Below are 22,907 nucleotides of genomic sequence, written 5' to 3'. Positions count from 1 at the left end.
AATAGAACAATAAATAGATACATTTTGGGGCCAAATGTAAAAGAATAAATTACCATTTGGACATTATTTACAATTTCAGCCAGTTTTTTCAGAGTTAACATGTAAATTAATTTTTTTTTCTGTGATTTAATGATCTAAATTATTACAAAACTGGAAAAATCTGTAAAACAAGCAAACAATAAATTGTACAAAAAAAATTTGAAGAACATGACAGTGTTTATCAGCAAACTCTTTAAAATGTAACCACAAAGGAAGGACGTTCTCAATGCAACATTTGCAAACAATTGTTTTAAGAACATTTTTTAGAAATCACCAGAACTTTGAAAAATTTTCTCACAACTTTTCCAAAGCAAAAACAATCTAGCTGGGCTTAATAAATAAATTTTTAAAAAAGTAGCTCCAGAATATTTAACCACTGAAGCATTTTGAGAACACTGATGATATTTTTGGATCCAGCTTTAACCTGTCGTCTGATTCAGGAACAAAAAGGCTTCGGTGCAAGTAAACCTTCCAGGGACACAAATCACAGCGATGTGGAGCCTCCAAAGACTCGTCCCTGAATCTGAGCTGAGATTCATCCGTCTCACCTCCAATAAAACCTGCAGACCCACCGGGACATTTTACAGCTGAAAACAACCAGCAGCAGCCTTCACAAGAACAAGCCGCTCTCTGACTCTCACACGTCTTCTGGGATTCAACAGAATCGACTCAGAGCTGCTGTTTTTCTTGCTGAGATGTTTGACGGATCAGTTAACTGCCGGTAAACAGGCGCTTTAATGATGTTTTTCTGCATCTTTTGAGGGCCCAGCAAATTATTCGCTGTGCTAAATGTCAAACAAGGCTTTTCCTTAACCTTTATCACAGCCCAAGTTAGATTTAATGAGCTTGTAACTTTAATTTAACCAGCTGCCTAAACATGAAATTAAAGCTGTAGCGAATAATTAACAAAAACAGCGTACAAGGAGCAGCTCAGAGCGCTAGAACTAGAGAGAATTATCACCTCAGCTATTCATAGCTTCGGTTTCGGCTTCAGCAGACAAATGACTAAAGAGTCTAAACGCTGTTTGCTCAGCAGCCAGAACAGGCCTTGTTCACATTCTGCTCTTTTTGACAAATGCATGCGAACACAACCAATAATTCACATAAAACCACACTATATAGGAGAATGCAAAAATGACTACAAAGTACAAACATACTGGATCAGTCTAAATCAGCAGTGCATTAGTTGTAACTGCTAGTAGTAAGGAAATGTGAAGGTGACAGTGTGTATAGTTGAAAGTTTACATCCAGACTACGTTTATCATGTCAGAGTTTCCATGGCTCCTAGAATATTCTCTGATAGAATCATTGAAACACATGAATCTTTGTCACAAAACACCTTCAAACATTTTGGTTCTTTCTTAGTGTTATTAAAAGTTTTCTAGAAATATGACTAAATCTGCTGGATCAAAAATATACAAACAGAAATGTTAATATTCATTTATACATTTCTTTACCACGTCTGATGATAGGTTTGTTGTTCTTGGGGTTAAAGGCCTCACCTTCTCTCCTCCAAACATATATCTGCTCAGTTTTTGTTCCATCTGATCACAGAACTTTCCTCCAGAAGGCCTTTTCTTTGTCCTTGTGATCAGCAGCAAACTTGAGTGGAGCTTTAAGGTTCTGCTTCTAGAGGAAGAACTTCCTTCTTCATGGAGCCTCTCAGCTCATGTTGATGTAAAACATTGTGGACACTGACAGCTGTGTTCCAGCAGCTTATCATTCATTCAGATCTGCTTTTAGCTGATTCCTGGTTGACTCTTGATCATCCTGACTGATCGTCTCTCAGCAGCAGGTGATAGTTTGTGTTTTCTTCCTGATGGTGGCAGCAACACAACTGGGCCATGAACTTTATCCTGACAAACAGATGATTTTTGGATCTGAAGCTGCTTTAAAATGGCTCCAAGTGACTTTCTGACTTGTTCAAGTCATAGATTTACTTTTTCAGATCCTTGCTGAGCTCCATAGACTTTCAAACTGTAGTGTCTGAGAGTAAAAGTGGACCAATGGGTTCTATTTAAATTGGCTTAGAGGGGTCAGCAGCTGTAGTCAATCCTAATCACTCACGTTTTCTTTGAAAAATTACAGCTTGCAGGTAATGTTAGCCTACGTTGTGGAATTGTTGTTTCAATGAGCCCTTCTTCCAAATGTGAAGCTAACATATAAATAAATCTTTAGATTTTGTTGTGAGGTCTTTTGTTGCAATAATGGCATCAGGTTTGGGACACATTCACATGAAAAAATGTTTAGAATCATCCTTGAAAACGCTTTTCTGGCTCTTTAAAGCATCCTTTAATTGATGTGAACAATCCGTGCACGGACAGACAACTCAAACATGAATGGTTCCTTGTATAAAAAGATAAAATATATGTGTATTTAAACAGTACAAAACAAAAGCTGAAAGCCAACGTCTATGTTTTCTCAAGCGTTTAAAGCAGCAGAAACATTAAATTTCACTCCACTGTTAATGTACTGTAGCCCACACTGTTCATCACAGTCAAATTATGAAATAGACCTTTGTATTCTGCCTATTACATCACAGAAATAGAGAGTGAACTAAACTGTACTCTGAAACCCAAGAAGACACATTCAGGATAATCAGTTTGCTGAGAAAGATGAATCTGAAGCAATGGCTTCGGTTGGAAAACAAACAGATCCGTGGAGCTCCTGTATAAAATGCCATTGTTAATGAATACAGCTGTGCATCGATCAATGTGGAGAATCCCGGAGAAAAGGTGAGTCCAGGCTGAGGAGGGAGAGCAGCATCGATCGCTGGGAAAGTCTCATTGGAAATAAATTGTGTCATTAAATGCCCCCTTGTTTCTGATGGGAACAAATACGCTGCTTCCCCTTCATCCAGACCCTCTGAGGCCAATTTATTTCTATTACCAGACAGACTGCAAACAATACCCACTGATGTATATCCAACCCAGAGTATAAAAGCTCTTGTTTCATACCGTGCAGTCACTGAAGGAGAAGGTCGAGCAGTCGGCTTGTTTGTACCGACTAAAAAATGCAGGTGCACCTTGGGATGAAGCATCACTATCATCAAGCCCCATTAGGCCCAGAGCAGCCCACAAATATGCATCTAATGTTTTCTCCAAGGACTGACACTGTGCTGCACCTCACTTAGTGCCGAACGGACAAGTTTATGTCGCATCTTTTGGAGGCTGCACGACTGGGTCATGCATCAACTGTGCAGCTGCCGTGAAGTGGACTTAAACATTTGATGCACGTTGTCATTTTTAAAGCTGCACAAATGAATTTATTTCATACTGAGACTGACATTGTTTTGGTTCAGCTGCTAAAAACGCACAGGTGGAGAACAAAGCAGAGCTAAAAGGAGAATGAATGCTGGACTGGCATGACTCCAAATTAATTCTATTGTCAGTCCATGTCTCCTAGATGTGGAATTCAGCATCTTTTTGCCACTATGAACTTACAACTTTTTAAAGTCATTTGTGGGTTTCCAGTTTTCTCCGTTGCCCCAAGTGGCTATAAAAACAAAGCAATGCTCCGTTAACACGCTACATGTAGCATTTCATATATTTAATTTTTGCAAACAAAGGGATTGCTAACAGTGTCGAACTGCTAGCATGCTGTATTCATAAAATTTTGATTAAATTAGTTTTATGACCAAGTAAACTGGACCACACAATTCGCTGTACTTTAGCACATACATTCTCACTGTAGTGAACATGATAAATATACTTGCTAAATATAATTTAATGTTGCCATGCTAGTGTTAGCAGTTAGATAACAGCAGCAATAAACATGACGCATATGTAAACAAACAAATTCAAATTCAAAATCTACTTATTTACCACATAAAATAGAACACAGAACTAGATTCACATTTTGTTTGCAACTAATCAGCAAATGTAGCATGGTGAACATGAGAAATATTCTAACCTATCTAGCAGTTACTATTTTCATGAATTTATTTGCATTGTCAAATTGCTAATCCTGTATTTACTAGTTTATCTTCTTTCTTCAATCTATCTTTTGTTTATGCTGTATTTCATGTTTAGTGCTAATTAGCTATTCGATTAGCATTCTGTAATAAGACAGTGAACATTGTAATATTTTTGCTGCTTAGGCATCAGCATGTTAGCAGTGCTAGTTTGAAGCATGGCTAAAATGAAATAATATTACTAGTGAGCATTCACAGTTTAGTTCAGTGTTCTTTCTAGACCTTGAAAACTGGAGTTTCTAAGAAAACAGCTATGACAAAATCCATTTATTCGCTACTTTGGAGCAGCTTGATTGTCAATTTTAGCAAAAAAAAATAGAACCATTCAATTTAAATAGTGATAAAAAACAAAGAAAACTGATTAATTTGTTTAATTCTGAGCAGGTGAACTGACATGATCTCCAGGCGATCATGAAGTGAGATATTTGACATTATTAGCTGCAGCAGACACTGACATGCTGAAGCTTCCTCACCTCCAGTTTGTACGTTATAATGAAAGTAGAGTATTCTCCCCTTTGTTATAAATTACTTCCTTCCATTTCCAGCATGCAGCGATGCAGTGAAACAGAAGCTTTAACTGCTCAGCTAATCTTCCCTCTCTGCATATCTGGCGGCCATTACGGCTCAGCGAGTCCATTCATCACATCAGACATTATGGATCAAAGAGTGAGTTTGGCTGACACCACTGTAAGATATGGGAGTGTAGGACATCCATAAAACTGCAGGTCAGCGAGCACGGGTTCATCTAAAAATGAAAAAAAGTCAGGTAATAGCAGTAATTACTTTAAATAATTCATGCTTAGAAATTGTGATTTTATTATGATGCTCAAATTAGCAGTTTTCCCCTCATTTTATATGAGATTTTTGCTTGAATTAATTATTTGGGAGAACAAACGACTGCAGCAGGAACAATGTGTTGCATCATAAAATCTAAAATGAGGAGGAAACTCTGTAAAACCAGAATATTAAATATGTTCACACTTTTACATTCCTCAGCTGCCAATCTGATCTGGCTGCAGTACAGTAAGTATATATTTGAGTTAGTAAAGCAGGAAAAACAGTAAAAGTCTGATACAGTTCGGCTTTAAAAAGAAAGCGTGTAATAAGAACACTGCACTGTAAATTAAATATTTACAAAAATCTGGCATAAAGAGTGCCAAAAATAAGACAAACAAGGGGTTTTACTGTAACATTAAAAAACTGTAAAAAATAACCATAAATAATTTCCAATCACGCATTGCAAAAGAGCAAATTACTATTTGTAAAAAGTGAGATTTTTGATGTGGAAATCATGTATTTATTTTAATCTGTTTATTTATTCTTCTTTTTCTATCATCATGTAAATTATTGCCTTTTCTCTGTGATTTTCTACTGTACTGTAAAATATTAACTTTTTTTAAGTTTAAAGGTATTGTTTAGAAGCAATTTGCTGTTATTTTATATATTTTCTTAGTTTTGTTGAATTACAGATAACTAGTAAAATATTAGAAAAAAATTGCATTTTAATTATAAAAGAGGCTAAAACCTTAAAATAGCCTCCATAAAAAATCTGTATTTGTTCCACAAATGGTAATTTGTTTGTTTTTGTTTTACAGTGTTTTACTATATAATTACAATTTTATATATAAAAAAGAAAACTCTTTTTAAAAATCAGCAAAAAATATAATTTGCAGCCACTGAGAGACAAATTATGTAAATTAAGTACTGTCAAAAGGTAAATCATATTTTAAATATATAAAATACACATGTGCAAAGCTGCAAAAACATAAAATAATATATTTTGGTTTTAAAAAGAAGAAAAAAAATTGCTATGTTACAGACAAACATTGTGAAGTATGAATTTAGGAAAATACAGATTTTTATTGAGGACAAATGTACCGTTTTCAGCTGTTTTCTTATACTTATGTCCTGTGATTCGATGTGTAATTTATCAAAATGGGGAAAATCTGTAAAATAACAGCATATTGTATAAATAAATAAAAATTTAAAGCTGTTAAAAGTGTTATTTTTTTACAGTGCAAACAAGAAAAACTGTGTAACAAGATTTAGGTGAAACTAATGAAGACGGACCAGAGAGAGACCAACCAAATAAGTAACCTGAGCATAAAACTGAAAATAAAACTTAAATATGTTAGGTTTTTTTTCACTAATGAATATGATAATATGTGTGTTTTCTGTCACATGGAAGTTTTTCACATTAGAAAGTTGTGTCTGACCTGTAGTTAACAAAATGAGCTTCATGCATTTGAATTGAAAGTGAAATAAAGACAGGAGCCAGGAGGTGTAATACATAGATAAATATATGTCAGTAAATACATTCAGACAGAACATTATTTCCAGTCGTGTTTGCATCAGAGGATTCCTGACCTGCCCCAGACCTTAAGTTCACAGCTTAAAAAATCGTGTTCGGATTACGTCGACGCCCGAAAACCTCCCTTTGGTCCTGTCGGCCAATTTAATCCCGGCTGGTTCAATCCTCCACGTTTACATAACATCAGGAGCCTCGGCAGCTGCTTTCTGTCACATTTTATACCTGATTCTCAACCAAAACACCAAACATGTGTCCCCAATACACTGTGAGAGAAAATAATATTAATTTTATGGAAAAGAACTCTTAAGTTTGTAGTTGTTGGTAAAATTGTATATAAACGTTTGTAAATTTATCTGTAAATTAACCAATCAACACTTATTTTAAGAGTTATGCCAATAAAGCCAAATTAAATTAATATAAAATCGAATTTTCTTCATACTGAATGGGAAAAAATTGTTGGGAATATTTTTTGACTGTAAAATTATTTTTGTTTTATTTTAACAAGCAAATGCTGCTGCACTGTAAAAAAATGGAAAAGAAAACAATCTTATGGAAATTTTACTGTAGTTTTCTGTAAAATTGTAAATGTTTGTAAAATTACAGTTTATCTGTAAATTAACAAATCAGCAGTTATTTTAAGTGTTACACTAATAAAGCCTTTTAACAATTCACTGTTGTTTTACAGATTTTTCCTGTTTTGTGAAATGATTGTGGTTCTTTTCACCATTTGTTTATAGATTTTAACAATATAGACAATATCTGTAATTTAACATAACAGGGAAAATCTGTAAAACACCATTATTTTTTTTTGCAAAATAAGTAATGAAAATGTACATTAATTGTTTTTGTGTTTTGTTTTACTTTAATTTCAGTCATTTTACTGTTTTCCCCACTTTTATTTTACAGCCTAGTCTTCCATAACAGTGATTTCAAAAACTAATGAAAAAGAAGTCTCTCATAGTGATCCTACACTTCCCTGCAGTAACTTCTTTTTAGCTTCTTTTAGCTTTTAATTTTGTTTTTAGGGCTTGTTGGTTCGTTTTACTGCTCATTTACAGATTCAGTTTGAACTACAGCTGGATTTGTTCACCGATTTGCCTGTTTTCAGCTCAAAATACAGTTTATAGGCTGATGATCAGACTTAAAGAAACCATATTCTGCTTCTTTGGTTCTTCCTTTTCCTTCAGTGTGTAAAAAAGCTGCTTTTCTGTGAATGTCAAAGACTGCAAACTTACAAAGTCTTCACCAAAGAGAGTTAAACCCCTCTGACAGGAAACACTGATCCGTACCTGAATCTTAAAGAGCTGAAATCACTCAGTGAATACAAATCAACTTTATGTGACTTGGAGGCAGGTGCAACATATTTGGATGTAGATGTTATGAACTTAGACTGCATATAAACCATGGATCTGAAAAGTAAAGCCTTAAACATGCATTTTTTTTTTTATAACAGCCAGCAAAGGGCGACTCGTCCGGCTGCAAAAGAAGTCGAATGTCAATGACCCAGCTTCTTACTCAATTTGTTACCACAATAAAGGTTTCCCTAATGAGTTTTTGGTCTCAATCTTTAGTTTGTAGTCTCCTTTAATATATCATGATGTTAATTTTGTAAATTATAATAACATTTGGCAGAAAATACATGATAAAGCAGCGTATATTTAGGGATGGACCAACCCTGTGATGGACAGGTGTTCTTTATTTTATTGGTTTTATTACCATAATACACTCTCAGTCTAAACCTTATTTAAACTGCCATGACTCTTGTAAAAGACATGCTTTTACTCAATGAGCATAAATAAAGATTAACCCTCTAAGCTTTAAGCAGTTTCTGGGCATCGATTTTTGTTATGTGACTGTTGGTCATGACTGTGTTGTTGCATTAAAAAGCCCAGATTTTTTTGGGTTTCTTTATACGATTTGGTGCAAAAGCTTTATTTTTGGTGTTCTTTTAAGAGTGATATAGGTTAAAATCAAAAACCATCACAATTTTTCGCACATTGTTGACTGCTTTACCGGACAGAAAGATTCTTTCTGGGTGTAATTTTGATGATTTCTGTGTTAAAGTAAAGAAGACTTTCAAATCTGTTGGCTGGTTTTGGGGTTTAGAGGGTTTAGTTAAAAAAATAGACGACCTGTGCAAATTATTAGAAGTTCTGAGAGTAAAGCTTTAAAATGTTATGACGTATTCTTTAGGAAATTTTACAACCTTTCATTGAAGAACTGAGCTAGCCTGTCGTACCAAGCTTACTCAGATAGCAGCTCCTTCGGTAGGATTATACCCATAGACTACATTTCATAAGTCAGAATGGTAGGAAACATCTTCTTAGGGGTGTGTCCACAAAAGTGGTTTCTAATGAGGACTGTGTATTTTTTCATTTCTTTGTAATGGTAGCACTGCTTTGGGCATGAAAAATGTTCAACTTTTGGGTAAAATCCTGCATTTATCTCTTCACTTTTTGCCCAGCCATCCAATCACAGTGGAAAAAAGATGGGACTAATGCCAAACAACAAAACATCGCATTTATTCTGTGTCTCCATTTAAAAATGAGTCACAAATAAATCGTTGGCTGTTGCCAGATTTCAAAGAACTAATTCTTTACTTTTTGACGCAACCATGAAGCATTTTATGACTCAACTGTAACCAAAAGTCACATGACAAAACTTCAGTGACTCTTTAAACTGCATGCAATGTTTACACAAAGCACACAGTATAGAAACAGATTCAAAATGTATGTAGTATAATATCCATGGCATGTGGAGCCTCCATTTCTCATCGGTGTTGGTACCAGGTATCAGCGGTGTTGTACCTCGGTGTAATCTTTGCTTTTTTGTGTGTCTTTGCGTAATTTTTCTCTGTTATTTTTGCATTTTTCTGTACTGTTTTTGAGTTCTTTCTCCTTCCTCATGGTTGTTCTGTTTCCACAGAGGTGCAGGACTTTTATATTTCAGTGAAAAATGAGCCACAGTGAAAAAAAATGTGATGGAAGCAAATAAAAACTGTCCAGAAACTACCAAGGTTTAGTGTTAATACTGTTGTTTTCTTAGTATCTATCTCCATCCCAGAAAACATCCCTGCGCTACGTCTTAATAAATATAAAAAATAATGCTTGGGAGGAACAGTTCATTGGGTCAACCAGGTGAGCCAGTTAATTGGGACGTTATTTAGCTGAAAGATGCTTCCAAAACAACACTTTGGTAGACACAGCCTCAATCAGACTCAGATGTTTGGAATCAGGCTCCGTTAGATTTACATCAATCAGCCCACAAAATCCATTTTCCATCAACGTGGTGATTCACGGCCTTCCGTTTCTTTTAAAGAATCTGCAGCGTTCACTTACCGCGAGGATTTATTTCCGCCGTTTGCCCCCACGAGACTCACATGCGGCACATTTATGCAGCTAATTTCCAGAGAGGTGAAGGGTGAACGGCTCCCTGGAGCAGCCAGAGCTTCGGCAACTCTCCAAGGACAACGGCGAGGACGTTATTTCCAGAGAGGAAGTGACCCGGTGACCGCTGGGCGACTGGACGGTCTATCATGAAGTGACAGATTCACACCGACAGCCCTGTACATTAGGGGTCGGTTATGGAGATGTATGCCGCCTACAGAGTTTGGTGCAAGACAGAAAGCCTTTACAGTTTGCTTTGTTCACGACTACACACAAAAGCTTTTTCACTACAAAACTTGTAAATCTCTTTGGCTATTGCACCAAACTTGCTCTGAATCCGGAGGTAAAACTGAAAACCATCTACGAAACAGTTCAACACAGCTGGAAAACAGACATTTCACAGAACTCTTCGCATTAGATTCGTCAACATAAATAGGACGTGGCCCACGCATGATCCGTTTAAAAGCGCTATCTGTAGCATTTCACGATAATCACAATCAACCCAGAAAAGGAACACGTAATCTTTGTTGCTTCCTGTCCCGAGGCAGACATGCCTTGTTCTCCATGACGTCTTTCTCCAAAAGCTGCAGCATTTTCTGCAAAACACATGTAGAGAGGTTGAGAAACAAGCGTGTTCTGGAGCGTGTTTGGCAGTCGGTCGTCGCCTGGGAGACTCTCCAGGGACTGACTTGACCCGCAAATCGAGGGTCAGATGAGAGGCAGGGCTAACGTGCTAATCTGCTAGCATATTTACTGCCGGCTGAGCCCTATTGGGTGAGCTGTTTTTAAGATATCATCATAAAATCTGTGGGTTTGACGATGCTGTTCGAAGAAATAAGTTGGAACAAAGCTCATATATGAATCAAAGGTTCTGGTTATCAAAGGTAAATGTAGGTGGAAGACTTGAGAAACAGCAGCGCTATTCCAAGTTGCTAATTTCCTCTTTACTGAGTATCAAAATGTTACGTAACCCTCACCTTGCAGGTCATGGACGTCCATCATGTCCTTGCCCAGATTTGGATTAAATTCAGTGGCTATGAAAAGTATTTTCCTCCCTTTAATTGCTTTTCAACATCGGGTCATGACTTCTTTTTTTTTCTTAACAAAAATTTACCAAAAAAGCTCCTTTGTGTAAAAACCAAAAACTATTTCAATAAAGTTTTATCAATTAATTAATACAAAATGTAAAATAAGTGATAGCTTGGAGTCCAGTTAAGACCATCATTAAGAAATGGAAGGAATATGTCACGTGTAAATCACACACCATCCTGACTGTGAAGCATGGCGGTGGTGGCATCATGACGTGAAGCGTGGCAGTGGCACATCATGATGTGAAGCATGGTGGTGGCAGCATCACGCAGGTGAATACTTATGTAATTGCTTTTTTTATATTTTTAAGAAATTGACTTTACTTTGTTAGAAACGTTGAAATGAAACCGTCTTCTTTTGTACATTCTTGTCAAAAAACCCACACCATACTGACCACGATTTACCATTGAAAAGCATAAAAAGTAAAAAACTTCCAAGGGGGCAAATACTTTTTATAGTCACTGTATGCTTCCTGTTGCAGCTCTGAGTTTTCGACTCTCCTTGTACAGCTGCTACCGCAACTTTTCACCGTTAAGCATCGTTCCATAATTTCTATTTGTGGCTACAGCGGCTGCACTTTGATGTTAAAATACTGCATATAGCACCTCGACATATTCTAGCTACTGTCCATCCACAATGTCACAGATCTCACAGTCTGTTTTTCACGTTATATTGGTTTTCATGTACAGAGAAATGTATCTGTCAGGTTTTTGTGGTTTGTTTTTTCTTCCAAGTTTGTTAACAATCATCTTCAGACAGAAAATAACAGCTACTATGCTTTCAGAGTCGGTGGAAGAATCAGTGATCGGGTCCACAAATCCACAAAAACCTCCCAAACCGGGGGGCAACTCAGCACTGCTCCTCCCCCAGCGAGTCTGTGTTCTCCCCCAGGTCTATGGAGGCTGACGTGGATCTCATCTTCCCACGTCCCGGACCCGGACCGGGACCCGGCCCTGGACCCGGCCCCCCGACGACGAGGCCGGCCCTGGCCCCGCTGTGGCCCGGGTAGACCTCCACGGTGCTGGAGATGGACTGCAGGGATCGGTCCCGGAAGTAGTGGAAGGCCTCCTGATCCAGGTAGCTCTGCTCCTCGCGGAGGCCCTGCTCGAACAGCTTCCTCTTGTGCCGGAACTCGATCACCGTCTTGGTGTAGGAGTTGAGGGTGGTGACCGAGGCAGCCATGCAGCAGGTGAAGGAGCCCCACGCCATGCTGGGTGGACACAGGGAGAAGGAACACAGGTCATTTAAGGTTTTTAAATCAAGCACGTTTACAAGTTTTGCACACTGTCAGGGTGTTCAAATGGGTGCTCCAAAATGTATCAACACTGCTTTAGGTTCTGTTTACCTGTTTAAAAAAAAATGAAACAGAAGTGCAGCAAAACAAACCTTTTATCACAAGTCGATGCGATTGTAAGCACGTTCTTTAACTTTTTGTTATTCAGCTTCTTGTTATTTCATAGCTTCTGTTGTTCAAATAGGGCTGCACAGTGGAGTAGTGGTTAGCACTTTCGCCTTGCAGCGAGAAGATCCCTGGTTCGCGTGCCGGCTTTCCCGGGATCTTTCTGCATGGAGTTTGCATGTTCTCCCTGTGCATGCGTGGGTTTTCTTCGGGTACTCCGGCTTCCTCCCACAGTCCAAAAACATGCTGAGGTCAATGTTTTATTCTAAATTTGCCTGTAGGTGTGAATGTGAGTATGATTGTTTGTCTGTATATGTAGCCCTGCGACAGACCGTTACCGGTCCAGGGTGTCCCCTGCCTTTGCCCTAAGTCAGCTGGGATAGACTCCAGCCTCCCTGGATGGATGGATGGATGGATGGATGGATGGATGGATGGATGGATGGATGGATGGATGGATGGATGGATGGATGGATGGATGGATGGATGGATGGATGGATGGATGGACGTTCAAATAATTCATGAGCTGTCATAATCTGACAAAATTCAAAGGATACTAATTTGTTCTCCTCCAGCATTCCTGTCACTAGAGATGTCCTGATCCGATCTCAATGATTACAATCAGGGCTGACGAAGGCCTTTTTGTACTGATGGGTTGCGATTTCATTGAGCTCAAACATAAACCTGATCCTTTGTTTGTGTCTGCTATCCTACAGGTATCGTAAAGATAGAGCACAATCTGTGGCAGCACCCTGGGGATATGAATAATTTACTTATTCACTAGTCAGCAGCTTGACTTATCAATAATTGATGACACAAAATGAGCACAGTGGACATCTGTCCTGTGCTGATGTTGCTATTTTAGTCAATGGACATGATTCGGAACATACATTTGCCACAGAGATAAAAAAAAAAACTCTGTCCTAGTCTATTCCAGTTTACCTTAAATACATGAGCTCTGGTCAGAGGTCATTAATCATCACAGAATTCTTTGTCATGGTGCCCCTTTACTAGTCACAATGCTCTCTGCTTGCCAACATGATCTGCCCAACTGAGTGATGCCTGCTCTGATTTCTACAGTATTAAACAGTAAGAAGCTCCACCTGGTGGAACAACCAGGTACTACAGCCAAATGCACAAACGACCAAAACATCTTGGAAGTTCTCCACAATGACTCAAAATTTGTCTAAAATGACTTGAAATTTGTCAAAAAAGCATTCAAAATTGTACACAATTATACAAAATGACTAAAAATTGGTCCACAATGCCTGATCTTTTGTTTATGTCTGCTGTTACACAGGTCTTGTAAATAGAGAACACAATTTCTGGTGGGACAGGTAGCAGAGAATACAGGTTTTGTGGAGCTTATGGAGCCACCGTACACCCTACCACTTCCAAACTACATTTCAGACAGTGTCCTACTGGAGCTTTACAACAAGGTTGCTGAACACCTACAAAACATTAAACAACATTTCTGGATGCAGAAATGGGGTTTATTCTTAAGGCATTGCAGAGCTATTTAGTGGTCTAGCATATACAGTGGACTGATTTCAGTGTTTATTATCCAAGAAAATGGGATCAGATTATAAATCGGTATCAGCAGACACTACAATGAAATGACTCAGATCAGACTGGGGCAGAAAAATTTGACTGAAACACCCCTACCTAGGACATATTTACCTTTTTTGTACTGATGCAACTTCAGTTGTAAAAATGTGAACTGCTAATTATCTATAGTATGTGGAGCCACCAGTCTTGGTAACAAATGTGGACACTTGGAAAAATGTTGATGATAACTAAAATCAAAGAAATTTAACTTTCATTTGTAATTTTTTTTTCAGATTTGTGTCGAGTTATTTCTCCTTCTTTATCCTATTTTTACAAATATGCTGTTTTTGGGGGGTATTTCTTCAATTTTCATGAGTGACAAGTACACTTTTCTTAACAAACTACTGAAAATCTACTACTGAAAATGATGCTGACAGCATGGTGAAATCACCTACTGCTTGTTAGATCCCCTCAGAGACATTTTAGGCTTCAACCTTTGGGCACCTCAAAGATCCAGAGACAATTAAAAGCTCCTTTCATAATCACTGCTTTTTAAAATTCCTCGAAACCAAAGTGTCTTTGTCCTGCTACAAACACCAGGAGGTTGGATCGACCAGATGGAGACGTTTCCTTGGACTCAGAAACCATCTGTGGTGTTTTGGGGAATCCTCGGAGCTCTTCAACCTTAAAGTTCTCATTACTGACGAGCTGCTAATTGAGCGACTGTGGAGGGAATAACTCTGATATTAGCTGTTTAATAAAGAAGCAAACAAGCTGCCAAACGCTGCACGCCAAGGAAATACCAAGCAGAGATCATGAAACGGGCCGAGCAAGAATAACCGTGAAGGTAAATAACCTCAAAACTCAGACAGGAGTGATGCAATCCATCACTGTTTATCTGGAGGAAACAGGAAGCCAAACTGTGTCGGGATTTCATTTTAATACACAGATTAATGTCAGCCACAGCGATCAATCACCGTGTTTAGAATTTAACCGTTTGTGTCACACAGATGTTTAAAGGAAAAACACGATAATAAATCATGTCCGCTCACTGAAACACCAAATAAATACTAGGACATGTATTTCACAAATAAAAACTAGACACTCACATGGAATTTTTCAAAAACTGTGCAGGTTTTCTGCTCCAATAAGGAGAATATGATGCAGTTTGATGCAAACAAGTCTGTAAAATAACAATATTTTTACTGATTTAAATACAGCAAACCATGTAATTTTACCGTCATGTTACAAAAACAAATATTTATAAAAATATTTATCTTTAATGTGGATATTATTTACAATTTAGCCTGTTTTTGTAATGGTTAACATGCAAATTAATGCATTTTTGTGTACATATTATCATTAGACGTCTGAACTCAAAAAGACTGAGTAATAACAATGTGTTATTTGTGTGTTGATGCATTAATACATTCTTGAAGGTTATAGTTTTAAGATTGCAGCCCTCAGGATGATTGCAAAGGAGCTTATTTCTTTATTTCATACATAAAACACATCCGTAAATCATGTTAATTAGACTGGATGCAGCAACAGATGATAAAAAGTCACACGATGAACAATATTCCAGCTTTCAATATTTAAAAATCTGCTCACTGTCTCTGTTTTTTAGTCCCTTGTGCTGAAATAGAGTTCAAACCGAATGTCGGAGATCATTCATACTTTAGATTCGTCCTGATGGAGCTTTTTGGCTTCCGTTCCTGTGGAGGTTAATCTTCCTGAAGAATTTATTCCACTTTAATGATCCTGATCGACTCCCTGCTCATGTAAAACGAGAAGCTTTTCTTCAGTGACTCACTGAAATGTGGTTATTAACAGCAGCGATATATTTCTTTCTTTCTTTTATTACTGTAGGATTCTTCTCAAAAAAACACATTGCAAAGCTGGTTTTGGTGAGTTCTGTATAAAGAAACTGTAGCTGTGAGGTTGAAAGTTTATTGCCAACGTTGGAAACAGCAGATAAAAGTCCATTTAGGAATCATTGTGGAGCTTTTTATCATATTGTATGACCTTCATCAGCTGTTTCAGGACAAGAATTACCACTGAAATTCAGCTTTTAGCCACAAAAACTCATGATTTTCATGTAATATACATGAATAGCTGCAGCTGAGATGCTTTAGGCAGTTCTAAGAATATATTATTCATGTATACTCCAAAAAGGACCTGTTCCCACTGCCTAATTAAATGCACGGTTGCAAGATAAAAGAAAAGTCCAATTCAGTAGTTTAGATTAAAAAAAATTTAGATTAAAAACATAAGTTTGATGTGGTCAACAATTAATGTTTTTAATTGGAATATTTTGAATGAGTCATGATTATGTCACCACCATGCTTCAACTGTTATTTTCCAGATTTTTCCTGTTTTGTTAATTTACAGATAACAACATGACTGCAAAGGAAATGGCAAAAAAGTAAATAATATGTTAGAAATTTGTATTTTTCATTAGTAAATGTTCCTTTAGAATTACACAGTTTTACTCCTTTTAAATCATCTAAAAATAGTTCTGATGTTTGCCATTATTTTCACTTTTATTTATTTATTGTTTTTTGTTTTTTTTTACTATTTTGGATTATAATAGTATTCCACCATTAATTAAGAGTTTTATTTACAGAATTTTCAACATTTTTTTCAGTAAAAGAAACGAGGGAAAACTTATGTCGAAGGTGTGACACGGTGTGACAAAAGTCGATTTTCATCGTAAGTCGGAACTCCGGTGAAAATGAAAACAAAGCCGGTACGTGCATCACGTTATCGATTAGTTTACATATTCGTAACAGTCATTAGCTCACACAGAAACACAACTCGGTAGGAAAATACCGCCAAAATTGTAAACTGTAAGTCTGACTTACGCTTGGGAGCCATACTGAAGTTAGCGAATGTAGCATAATCCAATGTAGCGGCAAATGTAAACAAAGCCATCTTATAGCCGCGTGACTACTGCACATACAGTATTCATCCACTCCGCTCGACGCGTGACTACATATTCATCCACTCTGCTTGTCAACTAGTTCCACTGGAACCAGTTCCAACGTAACAACAAAATGTCGTACGTTAAACGAAGAACCGTCCGTAATCAGTTCCGACGTAACGGCGAAACGGCGTAAGTCGAGGACGTCGTAAACTGAGGACCTCCTTTAATGTGATTAAATATCAGTTTGAAAAGTACCACCCATCCATCCACCCCGTGCTCCTCCCTACCATACGGCTCCTGTGATTATTAAAGCAGCCACTCGAGGGCGCTGTCACTTAAATATGAGAATATGTGGTTTAGGAGTGTTTGCTAAAAGTACTGAAGCTGCCCAATAAACTCAATGAAATGCTGCATAAATTACATACGGGTCGAGTTTTAATGGGATTTTTTCTGACGTTCGGTGTCCTCCACAAATTATTTGTTTGAACCCAGACAGCAGCTGCAGCTCAGATTAAAGACCAAAAAGTCCTTCTGGATAATTATCTGAGAAACAACAGCCTCTGTGAACCTGAACACCACCTGCCGAGTGCAGCAGCAGCCATCGTAAACATGACTGGATAATTGGAGGCTTGATGCCGATGTTGTTTACAGTGTAGATAAAAAGTGTTCACCCCCCTCAGAGGTTTTCCACTTTAACTGCTTTTTAACCTTGATCAATTTAATTTGGCTTTTTGGACAAGAATTTGACAATTTGGACAAAACAAAGTGAAAACAAGCTTGTTTATTGTCACTTAATCAAAATATGCAAAGTGAAATAAAAGATTGCATATAGATTTAAGTCAGTATTTAGTAGATGCAGGGGTCATGAGTGAACAGAACTTTTCAAGTCCAGACACTAATTCTCAGTTAGACTGAGGTCTGGACTCGGCTTCCAGAACTTTCACCTTGTTGTCTTTGAACCATTTCTGTGGAGCTTCAGCTGTTCGCTTCGGCTCATTGTCTTGATGGAAAACAAATCTTCTCCAAGTCTCAGTTCTCTTCAGACTGCATCAGGTTGTCCTACAGGATTTCTCTAGACTTTGCTGCATTCATTTTACCCTCTACCTTTACAAGCCTTCCAGGACCTGCTGCTGAGAAACATCATGATGCTGCCACCTTCACGTTTCATGTCATGATGCTGCCACCACCATGCCTCAGAGTGGGGATGGTGTGTTTGTGATGATGTCCAACAAACATAACATCTAGTCTGATGGCCAAAAAGCTCCTCAGACCAAAGAACCTTCTTCCAGTTGACTTCAGAGTCTCTACATGTCTTCTGGTGAACTCTAGTCCAGATTTGAGATTTTTCCATCAGAGTCTTTCTCTTTGTCTCCTATAAAGCTTCAACTGGTGAAGAACAGACAACAGTTGTTGTATGAACAGTCTCTCCCATCTCAGCTGCTGAAGCTTGGAACTCCTTCAGAGGAGTCATAGGTGTCTTGGTGGCCTCCCTCACTGGATTTAACTGGACTCCAAGAGATATTCAGAAAATTTTATGTATCATTCTGACGGATGCTTTTCAACAATCTTCTCTTAGAGTTTCTTGGAGTGTTCTTTAGTCTTCATGGTGTAGTTCTATCCAGGAGTCTGATCCACCAGTGACTGGACCTTCCAGATACAGGAGTCTTTATACTACAATCACTGAGACACATTCACTGACCTCAGATCATCTTTATTTCATCTAACTGTGGGAGTTCTAGCACCAACTAGCTGAGTCATTTTAAAGGGGGTGAACATTTCTGCAGTCATTTCTTTTATACTTTTAATTAAATGACATTACCTTGTAGAAATCTGTTTTCACTCTGCCACAAAAGAGTTTTTAAATTTTTTTGGGCAAATTCTTGTCAAAGAAGTCAAATGAATTTGACCACAATTCAACGTTGAAAAGCAATAAAGGGATGAAGCTACCACAGGGTTGAATACTTTGTGGTGGCAGTGTACACGTGTGGCATCTGGTTTTTACTGGATAAATACGCATTCTAGTACATTTCACTACATTCCTCTGCCATGATAAATGTTTGTCCTTCAGCAGTTGTGCAGGAATCGTCAGTCATCAAAATTACCGGCATATTTGTGCAGTTTGTGTGACTTTTATGAGTCATGCTGCAAGGACATGGAAGCATAAAATTTCAGTGTGCAGACTCAGTTTAGAGTTAATTCGAGGGTCGAGTATGAATATAAATCGGTGACGTACTGACCAGAAGGACCAACCATAGTCCCAGCTGTGAGGCCTCCAATCTTCAGGACCCAGACTGACGGTGATCTGGAACACCTGAGTGTACATCATGTGGGCCACCATACCCAGCAGACCTGCACAAACAACACAAACACTGTTAAAACACAATAAATAACAACAAATTCCTGCTTTAATCCACCACAAACAGTGTGAATGTGACAATGCAGTGAGACCCTGAAAGAGAAAAATCAATTCCTTGTTTTCTTAAATTGTAAAAGGATTTGAAATACAATTAAAAATCTGAATTTTAAGCTATGAAACCCTCCTCAAACTTCACTTGGTGGCAGCAACAGCAAACTTTAGACCAACTTAACAAAGATATTTTATTTTAATTTAAAAATAAAATTTAATTTTTTAAAAGTGTTTTTAACTGTAACATCTCGAAAAATTACCAGGCATTTTAGAGATTTTCACATATTAATTAATGTAAGTATAAATGCAAGTAAAATTACAGAAGCTGTAAAATAATAACTTACAAAATGTGCATTTTTATAAATGGTAATTTGTCCTTTTATGTTACACCATAAAATTACACTATTTGTACTGTTTTTAAATCTACAACAAGAAAAAATTTTATTTTATGGATATTTGTTATTTTGAAGGAAAAATATATATTATAAAGATTTTATATGAAGATTTTTATAATTATAAGATACAAAATATTTTTTAACAGTCATTTCACAGAATTTCCCAATTTAAACTGTAGATAGTAAGTAGTAAAATTACAAAAACTAATATTGTGTAAAATCACTGAAATAGAATGAATTTATGTTTGTGTTTGCAATAACAAAAATAACAAAAAAGGCCAAACTGTAAATAATATCAATTTACAGTTTTTATAGTGTAATAGAGGTCAGAAAGGGACACTAGAAATTAATTATTATGCCACCACCATGGCTCCCATCATGATGCTGCTGCCACCACCATGCTTCATGATGCCACCATCACCATGCTTCACATCATAATGCTGCCACCACCATGCTTCATGATGCCACCATCACCGTGCTTCACATCATGATGCCACCATCACCATGCTTCACATCATAATGCTGCCACCACCATGCTTCATATCATGATGCCACCACCACCATGCTTCACATAATGATGCTACCACCATCATGCTTCACATCATGATGCTGCCACCACCGTGCTTCACATCATAATGCCACCACCACCATGCTTCATATCATGATGCCACCACCATCATGCTTCACATCATGATGCTGCCACCACCGTGCATCACATCATGATGCTGCCACCACCATGCTTCACATCATAATGCCACCACCACCATGCATCACATCATGATGCTGCCACCACCATGCTTCACATCATAATGCCACCACCACCATGCTTCACATCATAATGCCACCACCACCATGCTTCATATCATGATGCCACCACCATCATGCTTCACATCATGATGCTGCCACCACCGTGCATCACATCATGATGCTACCACCATCATGCTTCACATCATGATGCTGCCACCACCGTGCATCACATCATGATGCTGCCACCACCATGCTTCACATCATAATGCTGCCACCATCATGCTTCAGCTGCTTTAACTGAAATTAATAATTATGTCACATTACAGTTTCATGAAATTTGTTTCATTCATGAACATATGTTAACCCCTTTTAGACTTTATTCTATTTTAACCCGCTTCCCTTATTTTTCTTTTGATAATTTCTTTAGTCTCGATATAGTACGGTACTGTACTCGTAGTAGAACGAATAGTACTTTTTTTCACAATGTAGTGTACTTGAGCAGCTTGGTTGACTGAACATTTTCTGCCCAGTTTGATTTGCATCATGGGGGGTTAAATTGTGTGAAGTGGGCGGTCAAGAGGTAAACTGTCTTTCAATGGCTTAGAAATGACACGATATTAAAAAAAAATTCACAAATTGGATCCATTAATATGCAAACATCATCAACATGACACATTTTTTATTCATTCTGTTGAGAGGAGATACAAGACAGAGTTTGTTTTTGCAAATCTTCATTCTAACAGAAACCTCAGTGTTGCATCATTTGTTTGGCTCTTGATATTATGGGATCCATGCATGTTCTACTGTCTCTCTCCTTTATCATACATGGACGGAGGATTTTATTGATCCCCAAAGGGAAACTGCAGCGTTGCAGCAGCAATTTACATATCACAAAAATTTACTAAATTGAAAAATAAATAAAAATCAAACGATAAAAGGATTTGGAGTGAAACAAGAGTGAACTCCCGCTGTGCAAATTCAATGTGAAATATAAAAGGAAAACATAAAAATCATAGATGTGTGTGGAGCAAACAGTCTACAGAATTAGATTAAATCTATTAGGGTCTAAGCACCACGTAGTATTGAAACCCTTGGATTTATTATTATACTTCTATGTCGGATGGAAGAAACACATTTTTGACGCCCTAAACATACTCGAAAACATGTGAAAACTGGCACACACATCAGGAGCGGCAAAAAATGTGACATTTTAGGGGAAAATAGCTCAATAGCGCCCCCTGGAATATTATGAAAATTCAGCCCCTGAACCGTGTTTCACCTACAGCTGCGGAATTCTGTACACATATGTAACTTGTCAGGACGCACAAAAAATCCTCTTGCACCAATACCCAAAATCCAACAGGAAGTTGGCCATTTTGAATTATGATTCATATTTTGGACAATTTTGGGTCATTTTTAGACGTTTTTTAAAAGCCATAAACTCAAACAGCGTAACTCTGAGAGAGCTGAAATTTGGCCAGGATGTACTCCAGGCCTGGGTGATCAAAAGTAAAAGTTATCAAAATGCTCTGCAATAGTCTGAGGGCGTGGAAATGACGGCCCCCGGAATTTTAACAATTTGCCATGACACGGGAAATGCAGTGTAACTGGCCTATACATGCTCCAATCTGCCTCAGACTTTACGTGTGTCATCAGACTCCAGCTCTCGTCACATCCATATGCTGATATACAGTCACAGTCACAGCGCCACCTGCTGTATGGACAGGAAGTGATGTATAACCAGCCTGTACATGCTCCAATCTGCATCAAGCTTTACATGTGATCAGAGACCGGCCCTCATCACATCCATAGGCCCAAATACACTCTCGGTCGCAGCGCCACCTGGTGGACATGTTTAGATTCGCTGACCAGCAAGGATGCAGGGACCCATTCAACGCTGCTCGCTACAGCTGCACTGTAACCCACTGTAGAGTTTATTATAGAAACTTGAGAAAATATTTGATATTTGAGAAAATTTACATTTTAAGTAATTTACATTACTTAAATTACAGGAAACTGAATTTAAAAAAAAACTCAAAAAACAAAACATCCTTACTTTCTGAAAGAGAATTGTATGTATTTTGACATTTCTTTATATAACCTTACTATAATTAAATACCCCTAAGTGATTGTAATTTTACATTGTTAGAGCTGAAAAATTTAAAGTATATATATTATCATATTGCATAATATTTACTTAACACATTTTATATGCAATTATGCTATATGCGTGTTTGTGTGTGTGTGTGTGTATTTGTTAAAATAAATAACATACAGTATGAAAATAAAATTGGTTCCGACGTTACTATATTTTACCATTTTTTACAAATTTTTTTCTGGTGATCTTGCTGCCAGATTTTCAATTGTCTTGTTTTGTTTTTTTAAGATTTTTTTTTAGTTTAGTTTTGTTTACATGATTTAATTTTTTTTCACAATGCAGAAGGCTGCTTGTCGAAATGGTCAGAATTGACCGCTATTTTACAGATATCTGTTGTTATTTTATAGAAAAATAAACATTGCTAAATTAACAAAATTAGATCTAATTTAAGACCTTAATTAGCATATAATTATTAAATGTTTGATTGTGTTTCATTGTTTTGTGTGAGACAAAAATGGAAATTAATGGAATAAAGCTGATCAATAAATATGACTTGGGCACAGAGAGCTACAGGGTGACGAGTTTGACTAAT

General features: G+C 37.4%; 1 protein-coding gene across 1 annotated transcript in view; it reads right to left on the bottom strand.

Moving 5' to 3' along the window:
* Nucleotides 1-6,294: 6,294 nt before the first annotated feature.
* Nucleotides 6,295-22,907, bottom strand: part of gsg1l (gsg1-like) — a 38,756-nt gene continuing 22,143 nt past the window's right edge. Inside the window, exons 4-5 of the mRNA XM_023273633.3 lie at nucleotides 18,906-19,017; nucleotides 6,295-12,008 (exon numbers count right to left, since the gene is read on the bottom strand). Of these exons, the coding sequence (XP_023129401.1) occupies nucleotides 11,648-12,008; nucleotides 18,906-19,017 (473 nt within the window). The 3' untranslated portion in view covers nucleotides 6,295-11,647. The remainder of the gene's footprint in view (nucleotides 12,009-18,905; nucleotides 19,018-22,907) is intronic.

This window comes from Amphiprion ocellaris, chromosome 19, assembly GCF_022539595.1.
Source record: "Amphiprion ocellaris isolate individual 3 ecotype Okinawa chromosome 19, ASM2253959v1, whole genome shotgun sequence".
In the NCBI taxonomy this organism is placed as follows: domain Eukaryota; kingdom Metazoa; phylum Chordata; class Actinopteri; family Pomacentridae; genus Amphiprion; species Amphiprion ocellaris.
This window is presented reverse-complemented; position numbering and strand designations above follow the sequence as displayed.